This window comes from Salvelinus alpinus, chromosome 31 (genome assembly GCF_045679555.1).
Source record: "Salvelinus alpinus chromosome 31, SLU_Salpinus.1, whole genome shotgun sequence".
NCBI classification, from domain to species: Eukaryota; Metazoa; Chordata; class Actinopteri; order Salmoniformes; family Salmonidae; genus Salvelinus; species Salvelinus alpinus.
The window spans coordinates 32,467,573-32,491,480 of NC_092116.1; the positions used below are offsets into that span (position 1 = coordinate 32,467,573).

The 23,908-nt window shown below is 45.8% G+C and overlaps 2 protein-coding genes across 5 annotated transcripts in view; both read left to right on the top strand.

The window, feature by feature from the left end:
* Window positions 1-714: 714 nt before the first annotated feature.
* On the top strand, window positions 715-4,769 carry LOC139561814 (protein canopy homolog 3-like). Its single transcript, XM_071379110.1, has 6 exons — window positions 715-986; window positions 1,614-1,743; window positions 2,626-2,722; window positions 3,184-3,306; window positions 3,416-3,533; window positions 4,295-4,769. Exons 1-6 carry the CDS (start codon window positions 878-880, stop codon window positions 4,618-4,620), a joined length of 903 nt encoding a protein of 300 aa, XP_071235211.1. The 5' UTR covers window positions 715-877; the 3' UTR covers window positions 4,621-4,769.
* A 4,663-nt stretch (window positions 4,770-9,432) lies between these two features.
* Window positions 9,433-23,908, top strand: part of LOC139561709 (zinc finger protein 638-like) — a 46,374-nt gene continuing 31,898 nt past the window's right edge. Inside the window, exons 1-6 of one of the 4 annotated variants that reach the window (XM_071378965.1) lie at window positions 9,433-9,545; window positions 15,743-17,208; window positions 18,560-18,621; window positions 19,900-19,938; window positions 20,662-20,982; window positions 22,496-22,596. In XM_071378965.1, coding sequence (XP_071235066.1) covers window positions 15,958-17,208; window positions 18,560-18,621; window positions 19,900-19,938; window positions 20,662-20,982; window positions 22,496-22,596 — 1,774 coding nt within the window. In that variant the 5' untranslated portion in view covers window positions 9,433-9,545; window positions 15,743-15,957. Of the gene's footprint in view, window positions 9,546-13,383; window positions 17,209-18,559; window positions 18,622-19,899; window positions 19,939-20,661; window positions 20,983-22,495; window positions 22,597-23,908 lie in introns of those variants that run through there. The other 3 variants (XM_071378964.1, XM_071378966.1, XM_071378967.1) reach the window with 3 other exon arrangements.

A 23,908-nucleotide genomic window follows, 5' to 3' on the forward strand; every position in this document is an offset into this window, starting at 1 on the left:
AAATTAATAAAACCAAAAGCTTACCTTGACTTGGAAGAGTTCCAGTGATGGATAGCCATAGCCAGCTAGCTAACATAGCTAACCTCTCTGTTTAAACTGTGTGTTTGAGTAGGCTAAACTAGCTAGCTGCATTCGCTAGCTAAGTGAAAGTGAAAAAAAACCACAAAGAAAATATAGTTAGCTCTCTCTCTCTCTTGCTTCTCATACATTTTTAAATACATGTATTTGTTCAAAACTGTTCAACTATTGTCTTTCTCTCTCTTTGAGTCAACTACTCACCACATTTTATGCACTGCAGTGCTAGCTAGCTGTAGTTTAAGCTTTCAGTACTAGTTTAATTCTCTGATCCTCTGATTGGGTGGACAACATGTCAGTTCATGCTGCAAGAGCTCTGATAGGTTGGAGGACGTCCTCCGGAAGTTGTCATAATTACTGTGTAAGTCTATGGAAGGTGGTGAGAACCATGAACCTCCTAGGTTTTGTATTGAAGTCAATGTTTGGACCAAGTTTGGGCAACGATAGGTGTACATACACAAAACACACTGTTGACTATTTAAAAATATGATTTTAAAAAATCACATAAGATCTCATAGAAATAGTTTAAATTATTCTTTGTATGATAAATATTATAAAATATATTGATAATTGTGCACATTTTCCATCATTTTCAGCTTAATCATTAATTTACAAAGTATACGGGACAGGACTCTTATTCTGAAGGATTCCAAAAGTCCGTGACCCAGAAGTACTTAGCTATTGTTGCCTTCTTCACAGCAGTAAGCCGTAGGTTGAGAACGAGATGTAAATAAGCGAATCTAACGGTCTAGATAGACAGTAGACTTCTTTATTTACTAGAAAACAACAACATTTAGACAGAATGGTTTTGTTTACTTGTCTGACGGTGTTTTTGCTGAGCGCTTTGGTCGAGGGAGCGGAGAAGAAAGAGGGAGATGACGAGTGGGTTCATCTGCCTAATAAATGTGAAGGTAGGAAGAGCAAGAACAAAATCAATGCTATTCATTCACCCCTATTTGGAAACCCAAAATCGAGAGAGAGCTTGTATTTTATTGTCTAAAACTAGTTGTATTATATCTGAAATGTAGGCATACAATACCCTGATAGCCTTGGTCTTTTCCCGAGAAGGACTGAAACAATGCTATTCATTCGTTCCATTTGTAAACTATTTTAAAACTAACTATGAGCTTATTTCATTCATTTGAATTCATTCTATTAGCCAGAACGAGTTGCCATTTGTTACACATGATAACCTAATAGTAGGAGCCGTTGAGTCTTTGCCCGTTATAGCGTAGCAGTGGGTGCGTGATGCAGAAGTGAAACCATCATGTTTACTATTTCCTCTTTTTAGACACCTGACACTAAAGTAAATATAACCATTTATATTTACTCCCTTTCAATTCAATTCAAAGGGTTTTATTAACACGGGAAACATATGTCTACATTGCCAAAGCAAGTGAAATAGATAATAAACCAAAAGTGAAATAAACAATAAAAAAAAATGAACAGTAAACATTACACTCACAAAAGATCCAAAGGATTAAAGACATTTCAAATGTCATATTATGTCTATATTCTGTCTCTCTGTCTCCTCTCAGTGTGTAAGTTTGTCAGTATTGAGATGAAGTCTGCCTTTGAGGAAACGGGCAAAACCAAGGAAGTGATTGAGAGGAACTACCGTTTCCTTGACGGCAACAAGGGAGCTCCGCCAATCAAATATGTCAAGTCGTAAGTGACGTTTAATCACACATTTACAGCTTGATGTCACAGAATATTCTATTGCTGAATGTAGTGTACTGTGTTCCAAATGGAGCCCTATTCCCTATGGGGTTTTTGGTCAAAAGTAGTGCACTATATTTTGGAAATAGGATGCAATTTATGCAGTGCGTCTGTAGGAGTAGAATGGAGTTGCCCCCCTTTTGTCTTCCACACATAATGATAAAGGTCGGGGTCTGGTGAGGTTAACCTGATCCTAGATCTGGGCCTAACTTCTGCCTACATCCTATATGTTCACAAGCTTTAGAGGCTTTCACTGTAGAAGTGCTTGACTTGAGTGAGCGGTGTCTATTTCCTCTCTGTGCCGTTACTGTGGAGATAACAGGGCTGCTATGGTAGCAGGGGACAGGAACTTGGTCTGGGTCCCTTCCTGTGGGAGGCGGCCTAGGCTTTATAAATAGGAAGTTCTGTCATTATGTCATGACTTGTGAACACTAGAAAAAAAGGCTAAATTACTAAATTAAACAGAGTATCTTTTTTTTTCTCAAACAAGATGGCTTTTATCTCTCTCCCTTCCTCCATCCGTCAATCTTTCTCTGTACCCCCTCCTCTCTTTCTCCCTTACTTTTTTTCTTTGCCTCCTCCTTTCTCTCATTTTTCTCTCTCTCTCTCTCTCTGCCCCTCTCTCTCTCTCTCTGCCCCTCTCTCTCTCTCTGCCCCTCTCTCTCTCTCTCTCTGCCCCTCTCTCTCTCTCTGCCCCCTCTCTCTCTCTCTCTGCCCCTCTCTCTCTCTTTCTCTGCCCCTCTCTCTCTCTCTCTCTCTCTGCCCCCCCCCCTCTCTCTCTCTCTCTCTCTCTCTGCCTCTCTCTCTCTCTCTGCCCCTCTCTCTTTGTAGAGACATCCGTTTCATTGAGGTTGTGGAGAATGTGTGTCAGAGGCTCTCTGGCTACAACCTACACAAGGAGAGAGAGGGCAGCAACCGCTTTGCCAAGGTCAGTACGTGTGTGTGTGTGTGTCAGAGGTTCTCTGAGTAAAGACAAGGACACACACATATAATAACACACATCAGTAGTTGTTAACTAGACACAGATCATCTCTCCTACTCTTTCTGCCTCACTCTTCTCTCTCTCCCCCTCCTTTTCCCATCTCTCCCCCCCTCCGTCTCCATCTCCCCCCCCCCGTCTCCATCTCTCCCCCCCCTCTCCCCCCGTCTCCATCTCTCCCTCTCCGTCTCTCTCCCCCTCCGTCTCCATCTCTCCCCCCTCTCTCCCCCTCCGTCTCCATCTCTCTCCATCTCCCCCCTCTCTCCCTCTCCGTCTCTCTCCCCCTCCGTCTCCATCTCTCTCCCTCTCTCCGTCTCTCTCCCCCTCCGTCTCCATCTCTCTCCCTCTCTCCCCCTCCGTCTCCCTCTCTGTCTCCGTCTCCCTCTCTCCGTCTCCATCTCTGTCCCCAGGGTATGTCTGAGACCTTCTCTACCCTCCATGGCCTGGTCCATAAAGGGGTAAAGGTCGTCATGGATATCCCCTATGAACTTTGGAACGAAACATCTGCAGAGGTCGCTGACCTCAAGAAACAGGTGAGAATCAATTGACTAATGAATTAATCCATTTTTTTAGAAACGGTATTGCCAAACATATCAACTGTCTTGTGTTTTCTTTCCAATGTTGGATGTGTCTGTGTCTCAGTGTGATGTTATGGTAGAGAAGTATGAGGAGGTTATTGAGGACTGGTACAAAGGCAGTCAGGAGGAAGATCTCACCACGTACCTCTGTGAGAAACACGTTCTGAAGGGACAGGACGCCGGTAATACTCACAGATAACACTCACACACACACGCACACACACACACACACTCACAGATAACACACACACTCACAGATAACACACACACGCACACACACACACACACACACGCACACTCACAGATAACACACACACACACGCACACACACACACACACACGCACACACACACTCACAGATAACACACACACTCACAGATAACACACACACACACACACACACACTCACAGATAACACTCACACACACACACACACACACACACTCACAGATAACACACACACACAGACACACACACACGCACACACACACACACACTCACAGATAACACACACACTCACAGATAACACACACACACACACACACACACACACACACACACACACACACACACACACACTCACAGATAACACACAGATAACACACACACACACACACACACACACACACACTCACAGATAACACACACACACTCACAGATAACACACACACACACACACACACACACACACACACACACACTCACACTAACACACACACTCACAGATAACACACACACACACACACACACACACACACACACACACACACACACACACTCACAGATAACACACACACACACACACACTCACAGATAACACACACACACACACACATTGTAACTTATTTGATCGTTTGGAATGTCTTAGTTATTAGAATGCTGGTTTAATTACTCTTGTTCTCTCCCTCCCATCCTCTTCCTTCATCCTCCTCCTCTTCTCCAGCCTGTCTGAAAGAGGAGTACTCTAAGAAGAAGGGAGACGCGGCAGCCATCGCCGAGGACAAGAAGAAGAAAAAGAAGAAGGGAGTAGTAAAGAAGAGTGAGGGAGGAGGGAGTGAGGGAGGAGGAGGAGGAGGGAGTGAGGGCGGCAGGCAGGAAGGAGAGAAGACGATGAAGAAAAAGAAGAAAGAGAAGGTGAAGAAGAAGAAGAAGAAGGGGAAGGGAAAGGCCGTATCAGCTGAGAAGGAGAGAGTGGAGAGGGACGGGGTCTCGTCGGATGAAGACATCCAGAAAAAGGTGGCTCTGCCTGGGAAGAACACAGAGCTGTGAGACCCTGGAGGAATGGAGCCCTGGGGCCTAGTCCCAACCGGCACCCTATTCCCTACTTAGTGCACTACTCCCTTGGTCAAAAGTAGTTCACCACATAGGGAATAGGGTGCCTTTTTGGGACGAATGACTGATCGGGGGGCATAAAGGAGACTTATGCATCTCTTTTCTCTTTCCACTTTCCTTCTCACCCCCCCCCCAGTGGTTATTTGATTTGGACCCCCTCCCCAGTGATTATTTGATTTGGACCCCCCCCCCCCCCAGTGATTATTTGATTTGGACTCCCCCACCCCAGAATCCTTTACTCTTGGTAGTTCTGAATGGTTGTGTTGACAATACTGTTGATTCTATGGTCTCGTGTGTGTGTGTGTGTGTGTGTGTGTGTGTGTGTGTGTGTGTGTGTGTGTGTGTGTGTGTGTGTGTGTGTGTGTGTGTGTGCGTGCGTGCGCGTGTGTGTGCTGTTCTCAGAAACATTCTTGTTGCTTTTACATGTATTTTTGCCTCATGCTTTGGTTACATGTGTTCAACAGATTTTTTTGGGGGGGTACAAATAATAATAATAATATTTAAATAGAGAAGGCATTGTTTTCTAATGGGGCGGAACATTACAAGGCCTCAATCGACAAGCTCTCAACTGACAAGCTCTCGACTGACAGGCCTCTATTGACAAGCTCTCGACTGACAGGCCTCTATTGACAAGCTCTCGACTGACAGGCCTCTATTGACAAGCTCTCAACTGACAGGCCTCTATTGACAAGCTCTCGACTGACAGGCCTCTATTGACAAGCTCTCAACTGAAAGGCCTCTATTGACAAGCTCTCGACTGACAGGCCTCTATTGACAAGCTCTCAACTGACAAGCTCTCAACTGACAGGCCTCTATTGACAAGCTCTCGACTGACAGGCCTCTATTGACAAGCTCTCAACTGACAAGCTCTCAACTGACAGGCCTCTATTGACAAGCTCTCAACTGACAAGCTCTCAACTGACAGGCCTCTATTGACAAGCTCTCAACTGACAAGCTCTCAACTGACAGGCCTCTATTGACAAGCTCTCTATTGACAAGCTCTCGACTGACAGGCCTCTATTGACAAGCTCTCAACTGACAAGCCTCTATTGACAAGCTCTCGACTGACAGGCCTCTATTGACAAGCTCTCGACTGACAGGCCTCTATTGACAAGCTCTCGACTGACAGGCCTCTATTGACAAGCTCTCAACTGACAAGCTCTCAACTGACAAGCCTCTATTGACAAGCTCTCGACTGACAGGCCTCTATTGACAAGCTCTCGACTGACAAGCTCTCGACTGACAGGCCTCTATTGACAAGCTCTCGACTGACAAGCTCTCAACTGACAGGCCTCTATTGACAAGCTCTCAACTGACAGGCCTCTATTGACAAGCTCTCAACTGACAAGTCTCTATTGACAAGTTCTCGACTGACAGGCCTCTATTGGCAAGCTCTCGACTGACAAGCTCTCAACTGACAGGCCTCTATTGGCAAGCTCTCAACTGACAGGCCTCTATTGGCAAGCTCTCGACTGACAGGCCTCTATTGGCAAGCTCTCGACTGACAGGCCTCTATTGACAAGTTCTCGACTGACAGGCCTCTATTGACAAGCTCTCGACTGACAGGCCTCTATTGACAAGCTCTCGACTGACAGGCCTCTATTGACAAGCTCTCGACTGACAGGCCTCTATTGACAAGCTCTCGACTGACAGGCCTCTATTGACAAGCTCTCGACTGACAGGCCTCTATTGACAAGCTCTCAACTGACAGGCCTCTATTGACAAGCTCTCAACTGAAAGGCCTCTATTGACAAGCTCTCGACTGACAGGCCTCTATTGACAAGCTCTCAACTGACAGGCCTCTATTGACAAGCTCTCGACTGAAAGGCCTCTATTGACAAGCTCTCGACTGACAGAAGGAGTTTTACTTTAGGTTAATAATTTTTACAGACATGAAGTGAAGCAACATATTGGTACCTATTTCCTTTTAAATATAAATATACTGTATATCAAAGAGAGTGAGATTTTTTACAAAAACAGTATATTTATTTTATATTTTAAATGTAGAATAACTCTTATGATTTATTCAAGCCTCGTTGATTTGTCTTTAGTTTGTCTTTTACATTTTTGTTGTAGTAGTCTGCTGGATTTTTGTTTCTTTTTGTCGTGTTTAAGATGGTTGTTTTTCTCAGTCAGTGACTCAGCGGAGACTATTTATACTGTACAAAAATATAAACGCAACATAAAACAATGTAAACAACTTTACTGAGTTACAGTTCATATTCGGAAATCATTCAATTTAAATAAATAAATTAGGCCCTAATCAGGGGCACAGCCATGCTCACTGTGGAGCCAGGCCCAGCCACTGTGGAGCCAGGCCCACCCACTGTGGAGCCAGGCCCAGCCACTGTGGAGCCAGGCCCACCCACTGTGGAGCCCACCCACTGTGGAGCCAGGCCCACCCACTTGGGAGCCAGGCCCACCCACTGTGGAGCCAGGCCCAGCCACTGTGGAGCCAGGCCCACCCACTGTGGAGCCAGGCCCACCCACTTGGGAGCCAGGCCCACCCACTTGGGAGCCAGACCCACCCACTTGGGAGCCAGACCCAGCCAATCAGAATTTGTTTTTCCCCACAAAAGGGCTTTATTACAGACAGAAATACTCCTCAGTTTAATCAGCTTTCCAGGTGGCTGGTCTCAGATGATCCCTCAGGTGAAGAAGCCGGATGTGGAGGTCCTGGGCTGGCGTGGTTACACGTGGTCTGCGGTTGTGAGGCCGGTTGTACGTACTGCCAAATTCTCAAAAAACGACATTGGAGGAGGCTTATTATAGAGAAATGGACGTTAAATTATCTGGCAACAGCTCTGGTGGACATTCCTGCAGTCAGCATCCCAATTGATGGCTCCTTCAAAACTTGAGACATCTGTGGCATTGTGTTGTGTGACAAAACAATTTAGAGTGGTCTTTTATTGACCCCCAGCACAAGGTGCACCTGTGTAATGATGATCATGCTGTTTAATCAGCTTCTTGATATGCAACACCTGTCAGGTAGATGGATTATCTTGGCAAAGGAGAAATGCTCACTAACAGGGATGTAAACACATTTGTGAGAGAAAAAAAATACACTGGAATCTTATATTTCAGCTCATGAAACATGGGACCAATACTTTACATGTTGAGGTTATATTATTGTTCAGTAAATGTACTGCTTACTGTAGGTGTGTGTGTCTGTGTGTGTGTGAGAGAGAGAGCCTGTGTGTGTGTGTGTGTGTGTGTGTGTGTGTGTGTGTGTGTGTGTGTGTGTGTGTGTGTGTGTGAGAGAGAGAGAGAGAGAGAGAGAGAGCCTGTGTGTGTGTTTTTAAGGCCTTGTGTGTAAATGTTGTCAGGATTGTTGAGTGAGGGAAAGACGTTAGCTGTGGGTCTTGGTGAATCCCAAGAAACAGCAAGGTGTGTCAATAAAATCACTGCTGTTGAAATCCTGTCTTTCAATTACCAATCAAGTCTCATTAAATGGTTATTAAAAAATATATATATATAAACTGGGTAGTTCGAGCCCCGATTGGCTGACAGCTGTGGTATATCAGACCGTATACCACGGGTATGACAAAACATTTATTTTTACTGCTATAATTACGTTGGTAACCAGATTATAATAGCAGTAAGGCACCACTGGGGGTTTGTGGTATATGGCTGAGGGGGTGTGGTATGTGGCCAATATAAGGGCTGAGGCCAGAGGGGGTGTGGTATGTGGCCACTATAAGGGCTGAGGCCAGAGGGGGTGTGGTATGTGGCCACTATAAGGGCTGAGGCCAGAGGGGGTGTGGTATGTGGCCACTATAAGGGCTGAGGTCGGAGGGGGTGTGGTATGTGGCCACTATAAGGGCTGAGGCCAGAGGGGGTGTGGTATGAGACATTTGCCATAACTCCTGGCAACAGAGATATGGCATGTCTTGCCCTAACCCTTTTCTTTCTACCACCATCTTTGAAATGCAACAGAAAGGTCCCAAATTTAGCCATCACTCTGGTTGTAATTCCGATTGTGTCCACAAGAGGGCAGCAGTGTATGTACAAAGTTTCAGACTGATCCAATGAACCATTCTGTTCAAAATGCTTGGGTGGCAGGTAGCCTAGTGGTTAGAGTGTTGGGCCAGTAATTGAAAGGTTGCTAGATCAAATCCCTGAGCTGACAAGGTAAAAATCGGTCATATTTCCCCGGACACGGCAGTTAACTGTTCCTAGGCTGTCATTGTAAATAAGTATTTGTTCTTAACTGACTTGCCTAGTTAAATAAAAGACTGGATCAAATTAACACATTTTGAAGTTCAAAATTGTGCACTCTCCTCAAACAATAGCATGGTATTCTTTCACTGTAATAGCTACTGTAAATTGGACAGTGCAGTTGGATTAAGAAGAATTTAAGCTTTCTGCCCAAATAATTTTTCCCTATGTCCTGGGAAATGTTCCTGTTACTTACAACCTCATGCTAATCACATTAGCCTACGTTAGCTCAACCATCCCGCGGGGGGACACCGATCCTGTAGAGGATTTATTGAGGTGCTTTCACAGGGTGTTGGGCCAGTAACGTAAAGGTTTGCTAAATTGGATCCCCGAGCTGACAAGGTAAAAATCTGTCATTCTGCCCCTGAACAAGGTAGTTAAATAAATAAATAATGTTAAACTTGGTCAATTATTCTGTGAATTTGATGTTGGGCTAGGGTTTCCCCCATCTGGTGAAAAATAGCTTGTACAAGTTCCTCCAATCAACTACTCTGTTTTCATTGGGTTAGGTCTATGACGTTGTTCCAATGAGAAAATCGAACGCGCATGCGCAAATCCGTTGCCAGTCAAGCGTCCGTGGAGCCGCCTGAAGAGAAAGAGAAGTACGAGATATCTCCATAGAAAATAACCAAAAATAACAGAAGGTATGTAACACAAACCTATTTCACAGGACAGAAGAGATCAGTTATTGTTCATATGTGTGTTTTAAAACGGACAATACCGTTGGCTGGAAGTAGAAACTCGGGTTTGTGTCCTCTGTCGCATGCGACGCTTATTAATGCAACACGGTACAGGAAATACAAAATGGTGGGCTGATGTTTTTCGGAAAGTCGAAGACGCGAAAGGCAGCTGTGATCAATCACAGCTTAGGGTGACCACATTTAAAATGCACAAATGCGGGACATTCGTAGGACAGTGTAGCCAAGACACAGATATATATATTTTTTGTGTGCAGCACCCCTCCCCTCAAAATACAGCCCCTGCTCATTGTGTACTCAGAGAAAGAGGTGAAGCGAGATATTTCTCCACAGATAGAAGAATAAGACAGATATTTCACCGGATGTAATGTGAAGTTGTATAAATGTGAAGCATCCGCTTGGCGTTTTTCACTCTCTTACCAAATATGGTAGTCAAATCAAATTGTATTTGTCCTATACACATGGTTAGTAGATGTTAATGCGAGTGTAGCGAAATGCTTGTGCTTCTAGTATCGACAATGCAGTAATAACCAACGAGTAATCTAACCTAACAATTCCACAACTACTACCTTATACACACAAGTGTAAAGGGATAAAGAATATGTACATAAAGATATATGAATGAGTGATGGTACAGAACGGCATAGGCAAGATGCAGTAGATGGTATAGAGTACAGTATATACATATGAGATGAGTAATGTAGGGTATATAAACATTATATTAAGTGGCATAGTTTAAAGTGGCTAGTGATACATGTATTACATAAAGATGGCAAGATGCAGTAGATGATATAGAGTACAGTATATACATATGAGTAATGTAGGGTATGTAAACATTATATTAAGTGGCATTGTTTAAAGTGGCTAGTGATACATTTTTACATACATTTCCATCAATTCCCATTATTAAAGTGGCTGGAGTTGAGTCAGTATGTTGGCAGCAGCCACTAAATGTTAGTGGTGGCTGTTTAACAGTCTGATGGCCTTGAGATAGAAGCTGTTTTTCAGTCTCTCGGTCCCTGCTTTGATGCACCTGTACTGACCTCGCCTTCTGGATGATAGCGGGGTGAACAGGCAGTGGCTCGGGTGGTTGTTGTCCTTGATGATCTTTATGGCCTTCCTGTGACATCGGGTGGTGTAGGTGTCCTGGAGGGCAGGTAGTTTGCCCCTGGTGATGCGTTGTGCAGACCTCACTACCCTCTGGAGAGCCTTACGGTTGTGGGCGGAGCAGTTGTCGTACCAGGCGGTGATACAGCCCGACAGGATGCTCTCGATTGTGCATCTGTAGAAGTTTGTGAGTGCTTTTGGTGACAAGCCAAATTTCTTCAGCCTCCTGAGGTTGAAGAGGCGCTGCTGCGCCTTCTTCACAACGCTGTCTGTGTGGGTGGACCAATTCAGTTTGTCCGTGATGTGTACACCGAGGAACTTAAAACTTACTACCCTCTCCACTACTGTCCCGTCGATGTGGATAGGGGGGTGCTCCCTCTGCTGTTTCCTGAAGTCCACAATCATCTCCTTTGTTTTGTTGACGTTGAGTGTGAGGTTATTTTCCTGACACCACACTCCGAGGGCCCTCACCTCCTCCCTGTAGGCCGTCTCGTCGTTGTTGGTAATCAAGCCTACCACTGTAGTGTCGTCCGCAAACTTGATGATTGAGTTGGAGGCGTGCATGGCCACGCAGTCGTGGGTGAACAGGGAGTACAGGAGAGGGCTCAGAACGCACCCTTGTGGGGCCCCAGTGTTGAGTATCAGCGGGGTGGAGATGTTGTTACCTACCCTCACCACCTGGGGGCGGCCCGTCAGGAAGTCCAGTACCCAGTTGCACAGGGCGGGGTCGAGACCCAGGGTCTCGAGCTTGATGACGAGTTTGGAGGGTACTATGGTGTTAAATGCTGAGCTGTAGTCGATGAACAGCATTCTCACATAGGTATTCCTCTTGTCCAGATGGGTTAGGGCAGTGTGCAGTGTGGTTGCGATTGCGTCGTCTGTGGACCTATTGGGTCGGTAAACAAATTGGAGTGGGTCTAGGGTGTCAGGTAGGGTGGAGGTGATATGGTCCTTGACTAGTCTCTCAAAGCACTTCATGATGATGGAAGTGAGTGCTACGGGGCGGTAGTCGTTTAGCTCAGTTACCGTAGCTTTCTTGGGAAAAGGAACAATGGTGGCCCTCTTGAAGCATGTGGGAACAGCAGACTGGGATAAGGATTGATTGAATATGTCCGTAAACACACCAGCCAGCTGGTCTGCGCATGCTCTGAGGACGCGGCTGGGAATGCCGTCTGGGCCTGCAGCCTTGCAAGGGTTAACACGTTTAAATGTTTTACTCACCTCGGCTGCAGTGAAGGAGAGCCCGCAGGTTTTGGTAGCGGGCCGTGTCAGTGGCACTGTATTGTCCTCAAAGCGAGCAAAGAAGTTGATTAGTCTGTCTGGGAGCAAGAGATCCTGGTCCGCGACGGGGCTGGTTTTCTTTTGTTAGAAAAAGCCCAGTGACCCGGCAGTGGGAGAAGATGGGAGGAGATGGATTTTAGCCGATATTCTGCAGATGTTGTCATCGATGAAACATTTCATCTCAACACAGTTTTATTTATGTTCCGAACAGACTAAGTTTTGTAGACGTTTTTTTTTTTAACCTTTTGTCAAAGGTTTAAATGTTTTATTGTTTTGAGTGTTAATGTGAGTTGAGTTATTGCACCTCAGAGTAGGCGTTCCCTAACGGAAATATGCAAATGTTCTAGAATGCGCCAATAGGATCTCTAGCTTGTTCCGACCACAATGACTAATTTGATCCCATTTGAAACGACAGTCTTTGGGTGATCAGGTTATGCTATTACATTTGGATCTGTTATGTTGAAATGTTACACATTTATCATGATGTGGTCTTCCAAGACATTAATTCAGATCTAACTTCATGGGACTCCCAATCACAGCCAGGTTGTGATACAGCCCAGGATCGAACCGGGGTCTGTAGTGACGCCTCAAGCTCTGAGATTCAGTGCCTTAGACTTCTGCGCCTCTCGGGATCCCAGTAATCACCCTTATCACAGCCTAGCCAAAAACCAATCTTCTGGTTTTCTGGGGAATCTGTATGATTTTAATATGCATTACAAAACTTCCCTTTGGATGGGGGGCTGGCTGTAGTGTGCACCTGATTGTTTGCACCTCGCTAATATTTTGCAGCCTGTAAAAAGCGTGGCACTGCTAGCACTAGCTACTACATTTCTGTTAGCTAGCTAATAGTTTACAAATGGCAGAGTTTTCTGATTATTTATGCATTTGGATTGATATCCGCTCTGATTTGTGAGTTGTAACACCAGCTAGTCAGCCACCAGGCTCGGTGGCTAGCTTCTTGCATCTTGTGGAAGTGCACATGACCAATGAACGAGCAGATGCCGTTTAGGGCAAATGAGGACACTGCTCAGGCTAGCCTGGAACCCCCCCCCCGACATGAAATGGATTGAATTCAACATCGGGCGTAAATGAGCGTTTTGTATCAGGAAAGTTACCTCACACGACCTCTACAAGCCATAATTCTGAATAAAATGTTTTAATTTACTTTACCGGTTGTCTGTGCGGTTGGTCCTTTTTGCAGGTAGGAATGAGACCGTGTACCCACGGGAAATCCATAATTGCATCAACCTTTTCAAGGTGCTGTTTAGTGGATTCATATTTCTATCCCCCGAAGGACGCGGAGGAACCACGTCAACACGTGCACCAGCTCGGCTACTATGCATGTGTCTCGTGCACGTGTTGACGTGATTCTGCCGCGTCCTTCGGGGGATAGAAATATGAATCCACTAACCAGCGCTTTGAAAAGGTTGATGCAATTATGGATTTCCTGTATCAGCGTCTTGAAAACTTGACATTCCTACCTGCAGAAAAGAAAAGTGGATCAACCGCGTGGACAACCGGTGAAGCAAGTTTCAACATTCTAGAAGTCGCATGAGGAAACTTTCCCGATCCAAATGCTAATTTGTTGAATGAAATTTAACGTGAGGTTTCCGGGTCTTTACTCGGACACTGCATCATCTGTCGGCAAGGACGACCAAGTCCAACCGCTGTTTTTTCCCCCCTAAGAACCACGTGGCGTTATCAAATGATACACGTTTTTATTTTTTGTTGCTGTTTTCTATTTAGTAGACAATTCAATGTTAGTCCCCGTCCCCATGGTAACCTCGCAAACAATCCATTTCGACCAGGTGTTTGAAATGTGTGCTCTCACCCAGCTATTAAAAGGCGGCTATTTAAGAGACTGCGTTTCATTGGAAGTTTGACGGAATGTATTTTCCACCATTTTAATACGTTGCTGTTATAGAAGTTGTTGGTTTCATTGCTTAATAATGATAATAATAAAATGTTTGCTGCTGAAAATATTTAGGTTTTCCATCAGGTCTTATAGGCCTTGTTCCACTCAGGATCACTGCAACGTAATAGAATAATGTATTGACATTATTGTGTAACTACAAAAAAAATATCTTAATTGTACCTTTTTTTACATTGTTATGCAAGTATTGGACTTGTTTTTGTATCGTCAAATGCAGTAGTTTGTGGTCCTGCCACGTGGTCAGCTCTTAACATCAGTTCATCTCTGTGTTTTTTAATCACACGTGAAAACTCTACAGCTTTCCTATCAGTATAGAAGATCCTGATGCAAAGATACATGATTTATATATACTAAGCCCAACCACAGTAGTAAACTGCTTAAAATTCAGGCTCGGGTACGTTTTCTCCTTGCACCTATTTTACCCACTATCTTTCTCTGCAGCTGGTGGTGATGGGTTCCCTTTTCTCAAAACAGTTTTTTTATGAAGCAGGTTTTGAAGTTCAGCTTTCACGTCTCAAAGCTTTGCACCGTGACTTTAACGAGTTGGATAAAATAAATACGTTGTTTAAGAATATAATCTCGTCAATATTGTGGGAAAGTGTATTGGTCTGGTTTAGAGACATGGATTGGTTTAGTTGACTCTCAGGTGCAGTGTTCTGTTTGGTTATAACACCTTTCAGACCGTTGTCTTGGGGAGCTCCGTTACAACTAACCCTGACACCGTTTATTGATTAAGCATCCACATCACCTTTCAAATTTTGATTCCATCTTCATTCGATAATCAATAGCTTACACTTAACCCTACTAAATCTGATCTTTAGCTCTTTAACTTAACCAGTAAGCCCCGTTTCATTCCTGAATAAACTATTTGCCTTAGCGGTCTATTATCTTAAAAGTATGACTGTAAACCTTTTTGTTAAGAAAAAAAGCTGCTTGCAATCTTGTAAATTTCACTAAAGCAGTGCATGGAGTTTGTAAAATAAGGTTGTATGGCCTCCCGGGTGGCGCAGTGGTCTAGAGCACTGCATCGCAGTGCTATGCTGCGCCACCAGAGTCTGGGTTCGCGCCCAGGCTCTGTCGCAGCCGGCCGCGACCGGGAGGTCCGTGGGGCGACGCACAATTGGCTTAGCGTCGTCCGGGTTAGGGAGGGTTTGGCCGGTAGGGATATCCTTGTCTCATCGCGCTCCAGCGACTCCTGTGGCGGGCCGGGCGCAGTGCGCGCTAACCGAGGGGGGCGGGTGCACGGTGTTTCCTCCGACACATTGGTGCGGCTGGCTTCCGGGTTGGAGGCGCGCTGTGTTAAGAAGCAGTGCGGCTTGGTTGGGTTGTGCTTCGGAGGACGCATGACTTTCGACCTTCGTCTCTCCCGAGCCCGTACGGGAGTTGTAGCGATGAGACAAGATAGTAATTACTAGCGATTGGATACCACGAAAATTGGGGAGAAAAAAAATAAGAATAAAAAATAAAAAAATAAGGTTGTATGTTTTCACGATGACTACTTCTCCCCCTCCTGCCTGTTCCCTGTTTGCTTGCTGTTTTTCTGTCCTCCAGTGAAGATGCAGGAACCATCTTCTTCTGCTCTGACCCAACCAACAGAACCCCGATGATGTTCTAGAAGCTGTTCTAGAACAGTTTGACGCAGAACTGATTTGAAAAGTGTTTCAGTGTGAAATAGACTGGAAACTGACCAAACCGATCAATGGCAGAAATCCAGTCTGCTTTCCAGTTTGATTACTACTGTCCATAGCCCTGTCCCAGGGCGAGCCAGAGAGAAGACCAGCCAGTAACCCTCCTGTGTGTTTCTCCTCTCCAACTCTTTCAGCTTTGCGTTGCTATTGGATCGTTGCGCTGCTCTCCTTTCCGGCCCGCTGAATCCGATTGGAGGGCTGGGAGTTGGGATCCCGCCCCCGCAGAGCCTCCCTGCAGCTGGCCCAGCTCGTTACCGCTGCAACCGCCACTTCTGCCGCCACTCACCCCCATCCACCTCCTCTCGCCCCCCTCATCAACCTTCTCAAAGCAGCAGCTACCGTCAATAACATGTCCCGTCCCCAATATAACCCCTTGGGGGATCAGTACTCTTCACAGGCCAAGAGAACTGCCGCCCAGATGGGGCAGTACGGACTCACACAATCCCGCCTTGGTCTGGGGTCTGGTGGTGGTGGTGGTGGTTCCTCCGGCCAGGGAGGCATGATGTCCTCGATGGTGTCCCAGCAGATGGGGTATGACCTGGGGCAGAGATCGACCGGGATGACCCCGGAGTTGGAGACCTCCATAGACCACCACATCCGCGGGGCCAGAGAGGAGGTGAGGCTGCTCAGCCAGTTGATGCAGCAGAATAAGAACGCGCAGGTCTCCCTGGACGCCCAAGACCTTCGCCTAAGTCGCGACCCCATGGACGAGCTCTCGTCTGGGGGAGGGCTGGGCGGTTACACCCCTGGCCGGACCTCCAGAGACCAGCAAGGTTCCATGGACTCCTGGTCTGGCTACCTGACCCAGTCTGCTTCCTCCAAACACTTCTCCTCCGCCCGTCCTCAGTACCAAAGCCAAACCTCTGGGTTTGGAGGTGCGGGAGTGCTGGGGTCCACCTCAAGGGGTTCCGAGACTCCCATGAGCGCATCGTCCGCAGCCTGTCATCCAGCCCGGTACACGTCCAAGTCCGCCAGCAGCATCCTGGCGAGTTTCGGCTTGTCCAACGAAGACCTGGAGCTCCTCAGCCACTACCCAGACGATCAACTGACCCCAGACAACCTGCCCTTCATCCTCAGAGACATCCGCATCCGTAAGGCCAATAGAACTATGGGTGTGGACCGTCGGCTCAAGGTAGGCGGTGGACCTGGCCCAGGGTCCGACCGCGGTGGTGGAGGACTGAGCAAAGTGATCGATTACGAACATTATAGTGCCACTAACTACGACAGTTATGATGATGGCGATAATGGTCAACCCGATAATTACGGCGCGCGCAATCCGCTCACGAAGGAGACGTCAAAATATGACATGGTCAGAGACTCGTTGGTTCCTCCTCCCTCGACACCCCCCATGTGGCCTTCCTTATTCCCCATCATGAACCCGTCGATACCACCTCCTGGTCATGTTCCGGTGACTGTTCCTCCGCCCCGGATTGGTCCGATGCCTTCCTTGCTCCAGCAGAGGAACCTACCTCCCCCGATGATGATGATGATGCCGAAGAGGTTACCGACTCCGACCATGATGAGTGATTACTCCGCTGCTTCTCCCAGAATCTTTCCTCATACCTGTTCTCTCTGTAACATAGAATGTGCCCATCTAAAGGTGAGTTTTTTTTGTTGCCATACCGGTCTTGACCTGGGTTCTAAATACTGTTTGATTTTCTATCCTGGAAGGCCAAAATACTATTTAGGTTTGTTTCTACCTGGTATCCCATGTCTGTTTCCGTCCCGGATAATAGACCCGGTGTTTTAGCCCTTCAGGAAACAACTCCAGACGTTTGTTTCAGGAGTTCAATCAAGTACATATAAAGTATTTGAAATCTCAAATAGTATTTGAACCCAGTTCTGATCTTCTCCATACTGATTGTGTGCCTTTAAAAAATATATATATATATTTTTGAACCTCATGTTGAAAATCAAGACTTTGCTTGTTGAATTATTTTTGTTTATTAAAACACTTCAGTCAAGCTGTGCGGATGAAAATAATTTAATAAAACAAAGAAAACCCTTTTTTTAGTTAAAAAAAAATATTTTCTCCTCTGGGAATATGAAGACATCGAATCCTGGAATCCTGAACGAATTCTATTCTATTCTCGTTATTGAAAATTGTGTCATGAGATATTTTTTAATTTTTAGATGTTTATTTTATTTTTTTTAAACCTTGAAATATTGTCATTTTATTTGTTTGTAGCGGCCATTTTTAAGACATTCCGTTATAAAATGCAGTTTTATTTGTGACTTTCGATGACCGTGATTTGCCTTGAGGAAGAGGAGTGCTCGAAGACGATACAACCAACGACAAGATGAGACGCTGCCAGAGAACAACAACCAATCAATGAAATGTATTTATAAAGACGTTCTTACGTCAGCTGATGTCACAAAGTGCTGTACAGAAACGAGTTTAGGCTCTATCTCTAGACATTGACCGTTGTCAATTAATGGACTATTTACGCCACTTACATTTTTTAAACTCAAACCCCTGTATCATTGTATTATACCCTTGTTTGTAAACCAATGACACAACACACTACTAACTGCGTTTTTAATTATTATAAACAATTGATTTAGTTACTTTGGGAAGTAAGTTATTTTTTGGGAAGAAGATGGCTGCCGAGAGACTGAGGAGAGAATCCATTCCAGAGAAGATTCCAGAAGATTCCAGATGCTGCTATTGTTTTTCTTTCAGCATCAGACTTTTGCCTATAATCTTTTTTTCTTGGTAGAACAGAGAGCCTATTTTTACTATGTTATTTTTCCAACATTGTATAAATCAACTCCTGCTATGAAAGCAGAAAGAAATTGGACTCTGGTGAAAAAGAAAAAATAAATGTATTGAAAGTGCTTGATTTAGAGGAGTTTGGGGGAAATTGGTGATGATGTAGAGAGGTTTGGATGATGAGGAGGAGGAGGATGATGACCCAGACTGATTGTCTCTGTGCTGTTTTGATCAACAGGACTGGATCGAGCATCAAAACTCCGGCCTCCACGTTGAGAACTGCCGTCTACTCAGGAAATCGTGAGGCTTCTCTCTCTTTTTATATGTTTTACTCACCTCTCCCTTTTATCAGTTAGTCCCCCCCCCCCTCAATCCCTTGTACCCCCCCCCCCCCCTCAATCCCTTGTACCCCCCCCCCCCTCAATCCCTTGTACCCCCCCCCCCCCTCAATCCCTTGTACCCCCCCCCCCTCAATCCCTTGTACCCCCCCCCCCCCTCAATCCCTTGTACCCCCCCCCCCCCTCAATCCCTTGTATCCCCCCCCCCTCAATCCCTTGTACCCCCCCCCCCTCAATCCCTTGTACCCCCCCCCCCCTCAATCCCTTGTACCCCCCCCCCCCTCAATCCCTTGTACCCCCCCCCCCCCTCAATCCCTTGTACCCCCCCCCCCCCCTCAATCCCTTGTATCCCCCCCCCCCTCAATCCCTTGTACCCCCCCCCCTCAATCCCTTGTACCCCCCCCCCCTCAATCCCTTGTATCCCCCCCCCCCTCAATCCCTTGTACCCCCCCCCCTCAATCCCTTGTACCCCCCCCCCCCCTCAATCCCTTGTACCCCCCCCCCCTCAATCCCTTGTACCCCCCCCCCCTCAATCCCTTGTACCCCCCCCCCCCCCCTCAATCCCTTGTATCCCCCCCCCCCTCAATCCCTTTTATCCCCCCCCCCCCTCAATCCCTTGTATCCCCCCCCCCTCAATCCCTTGTACCCCCCCCCCCCCCTCAATCCCTTGTACCCCCCCCCCTCAATCCCTTGTATCCCCCCCCCCTCAATCCCTTGTATCCCCCCCCCCTCAATCCCTCTCGTTACCCCCCCCCCCCTCAATCCCTTGTACCCCCCCCCCCCCTCAATCCCTTGTATCCCCCCCCCCCTCAATCCCTTGTATCCTCTCCCCTCTTTTTATATATCACTTCTCTCATTTCTCAGTTAGTCCCTCCCCCCTCAATCCCTTGTATCCTCTCCCCTCTTTTTATATATCACTTCTCTCATTTCTCAGTTAGTCCCCCCCCCCCCCCACCCAATCCCTTGTATCCTCTCCCCTCTTTTTATATATCACTTCTCTCATTTCTCAGTTAGTCCCCCCCCCCTCCCCTTGTATCCTCTCCCCTCATCTCCTCTAAAAACCCACTGGAGGAATAAGTCTGAGTGGGGAGGGCCTTGATGTCTTTTCCAATACAGTTGAGAATAATGAGCGGAGATTTGGATGCGAGGAAAATCGCGGAAATACGAATTGAAATCTACCTCCGCTGATGACATCACGTTGCAGCTAGTTCTGATCACCTGTACCCTTTCCTCCTTACAGGTATCCCGACTGGAAAGGGGAAACTGTCGATATATCAAGGTGAGTCCCCTACCTGTACTGGGTTCAGTTTAGCAAGTTGAGTCTTAGCATCTGGTGGAAGTATGTAAACACTCCCCTTTTTTCATCCTTTACGTTACCAACCAGAATAACTTCATCAGTCTGACCACCTTCTCTTCGTTCTCTCATCCTCCTTCTGTCTCCCTCCTCCCCCTCTCTCTCCCATTTCTTCCCCCTCTCTGTCTCCCTCCTCCCCCTCTCTCTCCCCTTTCCTCCCCTCTCTCTCTCCTTTCCTCCCCGTGTCTCTCCCCTTTCCTCCCCCTCTCTCTCCCCTTTCCTCCCCCCTTTCTCCCCTTTCCTCCCCCTCTCTGTCTACTTTCTCCCATTTCCTCCCCCTCTCTGTCTACTTTCTCCCATTTCCTCCCCCTCTCTCTCCCCTTTCCTCCCCCTCTCTCTCCCCTTTCCTCACCGTCTCTCTCCCCTTTCCTCACCCCTTTCCTCCCCGTCTCTCTCCCCTTTCCTCCCCGTCTCTCTCCCCTTTCCTCCCTGTCTCTCTCCCCTTTCCTCCCCGTCTCTCTCCCATTTCCTCCCCGTCTCTCTCCCATTTCCTCCCCGTCTCTCTCCCCTTTCCTCCCCCTCTCTCTCCCCTTTCCTCCCCCCTCTCTGTCTCCTTTCTCCCACCCCCCCCCTCTCTCCCCTTTCCTCACCCCTTTCCTCCCCCTCTCTCTCCCCTTTCCTCCCCCATATTTCTCCCTCCCTCTCCAGCCCTTCTAGTAGAAATGAATGCAGCCGTTTGTCCTCCAAGCGCCGCCGGACAACACTCTCCGCCTCCCGTTCTCCGTCCTGGTCTCGCTCTCCTTCTCCCCGCCGCTCTTCTTACCACACCCTTTCCTCCTCTACTCGCCGAACTCGATCCAGGGAACGATCCCGCGAACTATTCCGCGAACGTCGACGCAACACCACCACACGCCGTTCCCGTTCCCGGTCTCCGGGTTCACTTCGGGGCAGGGAGAGAGAACGTGACCCTCCGGCCTCGTCGTCTTCCCACCGGGATCAGGAACGTCGACCTCAGCCTTCATCCCGGAGGTAAGATAACAGACTTTTAAATGAGTTAATATGCATGAATATTCCTCTTTTAAATGCATTAATGTGTATGAATATTATTTTAAATGAGTTAATATGTATGAATATTCCTCTTAAATTAGTTAATATGTATGAATATTCGTCTTTTAAATGAGTTAACCTCTCTAGGGTACGTGATACGTTAGCGTCCCACCTCTTCAACAGCCAGTGAAAGTGCAGGGCGCCAAATTCAAAACAACAGAAATCCCATAATTAAAATTCCTCAAACATACATGTATTTTACACCATTTTAAAGATACACTTATTGTAAATCCAGCCACAGTGTCCGATTTCAAAAAAAGCTTTACGACGAAAGCAAACCAAACGATTATGTTAGGTCAGAGCCAAATTACAGAAAAACAAAGCCATTTTTCCAGCCAAAGAGAGGATTCACAAAAAGCAGAAATAGAGAAAATTTATCACTAACCTTTGATGATCTTCATCAGATGACACTCATAGGACTTCATGTTACACAATACATGTATGTTTTGTTCGGTAAAGTTCATATTTATATCCAAAAATCTGAGTTTTTACATTGGCACCTTACGTTCAAAAGTCATAAAACATCCTTTGATTTTGCAGAGAGCCACATCAATTTACAGGAATACTCATAATAAACATTGATAAAAGATACAACTGTTATGCATGGAATTTTAGATGCACTTCTCCTTAATGCAACCGCTGTGTCAGATTTCAAAAAAGCTTTACGGCGAAAGCAACCCATGCAGTAATCTGAGTCGGCGCTCAGAGCCCAATCAAGACACAAATATAGCTGCTATATTATGCAGTCAACAGAAGTCAGAAGTAACAATATAAACATTCACTTACCTTTGATGATCTTCATCAGAATGCACTCCCAGGAATCCCAGTTCCACAATACATGTTTGTTTTGTTCGATAATGTCAATTTTTATGTCCAAATTCCTCCGAGTTGTTCTAGCGTTCAGTACACTTTCCAAACTCACGACGCGCGGGCAGGTCCAGCCGGAAAGTACGGCCGAAAAGTTAAAAAAGTTATATTACAGTCCGTAAAAACATGACAAACGAAGTATTGAATCAATCTTTAAGATGTTTTTAACATAATTCTTCGATAATGTTCCAACCGGAGTATTCCTGTGTCTTCAGAATTGCGATGGAACAGAGCTCGCTCTCACGTGAACGCGCATGGTCAGAGCATGTTCAGGTCATGGCAGACCTGACTAATTCCTCTCTCCTTCGGCCCCACTAAACGGTAGAGGCATCAGACAAAGTTCTAACGACTGTTGACATCTAGTGGAAGCCTTAGGAAGTGCAACATTACCAATATCCCACTGTATCTTCAATATGAGCTGAGTTGAAAATTTAACAACCTCAGATTTCTCACTTCCTGGTTGTTTTTTTTCTCGGGTTACTAATTAAACTAATTAAACTAATTAATATGCATGAATATTCCTCTTTTTTAAATGAGTTAATATGAATATTCCTCTTCCTTCATCCAGGTCGCGCTCTAGGAGCCATGAGCGGGAGAGAACGAGGAGGAGCAGCCTGCCGAAGTCTAACAGTGCTGAGAGACTGGCCAAGAAACTACTGGAGTCATCTGGTGAGACACACACACACACACACACACACTGGAGTCATCTGGTGAGACACACACACACACACACACACACACTGGAGTCATCTGGTGAGACACACACACACACACACACGGTTCTGACTGGGTGCGGACCTGCCTATACTGTGCCCCTCTCTCTCTCAATCCCTCGCTGTGAAAGATGTTTGCGTTCTCTGAAGTACGGAAACTAATCAGTCTCCTCGTTCCAAAAATACTGTATCTTTAAGGGAGTCGATTTTCTTTGCAGAATCGAATCTTGACACTCAGACATGGGAGTCGACGTGCAAAGGGAATCGATTCTTTTGGAGTCGACTCACCACCACTACGTCTTCGTAAACAGTTGTAAAAAAAAAAGTGGCAGAGAAAAGGCAAACGACAGCAGTGAAGTCCCGTATGACACTTCGAGAAGTTAAATGAGAAGGAAATGTAGACTTTACAAGGTGTATTTGAGGTAAAGTAATGGTAGTACAAGGACGGTGTTTAACTTCTCTGTCGGGATCGATAGTCTCAGAGTTTAACGTCTCTGGGATATGTGGGACGGTAGCGCGCCAAATTCAAATATATTACTATAAAAACCAATCTTTCATGAAATCACACATGAAAGACACCAAATTAAAGCTACACATGTTGTGAATCCAGTCAACATGTCTGATTTCAAAAAGGATTTACGGGGAAAACACACCAAACAATTATGTTAGCCCAGTACATAGCCACAGAAAAACACAGCCATTTTCCCAGCAAAATATAGTAGAAACAAAAAGCAGAAATAGAGATAAAATGAATCACTAACCTTTGAACATCTTCATCAGATGACACTCATATGACATCATGTTACACAATACATTTAAGTTTTGTTTGATAATGTGCATATTTATATCCACAAATCTCGGTTTACATTGGCGCCATGTTCAGAAATGCCTCCAAAATATCCGGAGTAATTAGAGAGCCACGTCAAATAACAGAAATACTCATCATAAACTTTGATGAAAGATACATGTTTTACATATAATTAAAGATACACTTGTTGTGAATCCAGCCAACATGTCAGATTTCAAAAAGGCTTTTCGGCGAAAGCATAAGATGCTATTATCTGATGATAGCGCAACAGTAAACAAAGAGAGTGTAGCATATTTCAACCCTGCAGGCGCAAAACAAAACACAGAAATAAAATATAAATCATGCCTTACCTTTGACGAGCTTCTTTTGTTGGCACTCCAATATGTCCCATAAACATCACAAAATGGTCCTTTTGTTCAATTAATTCCGTCCATATATATACAAAATATTCATTGATTTG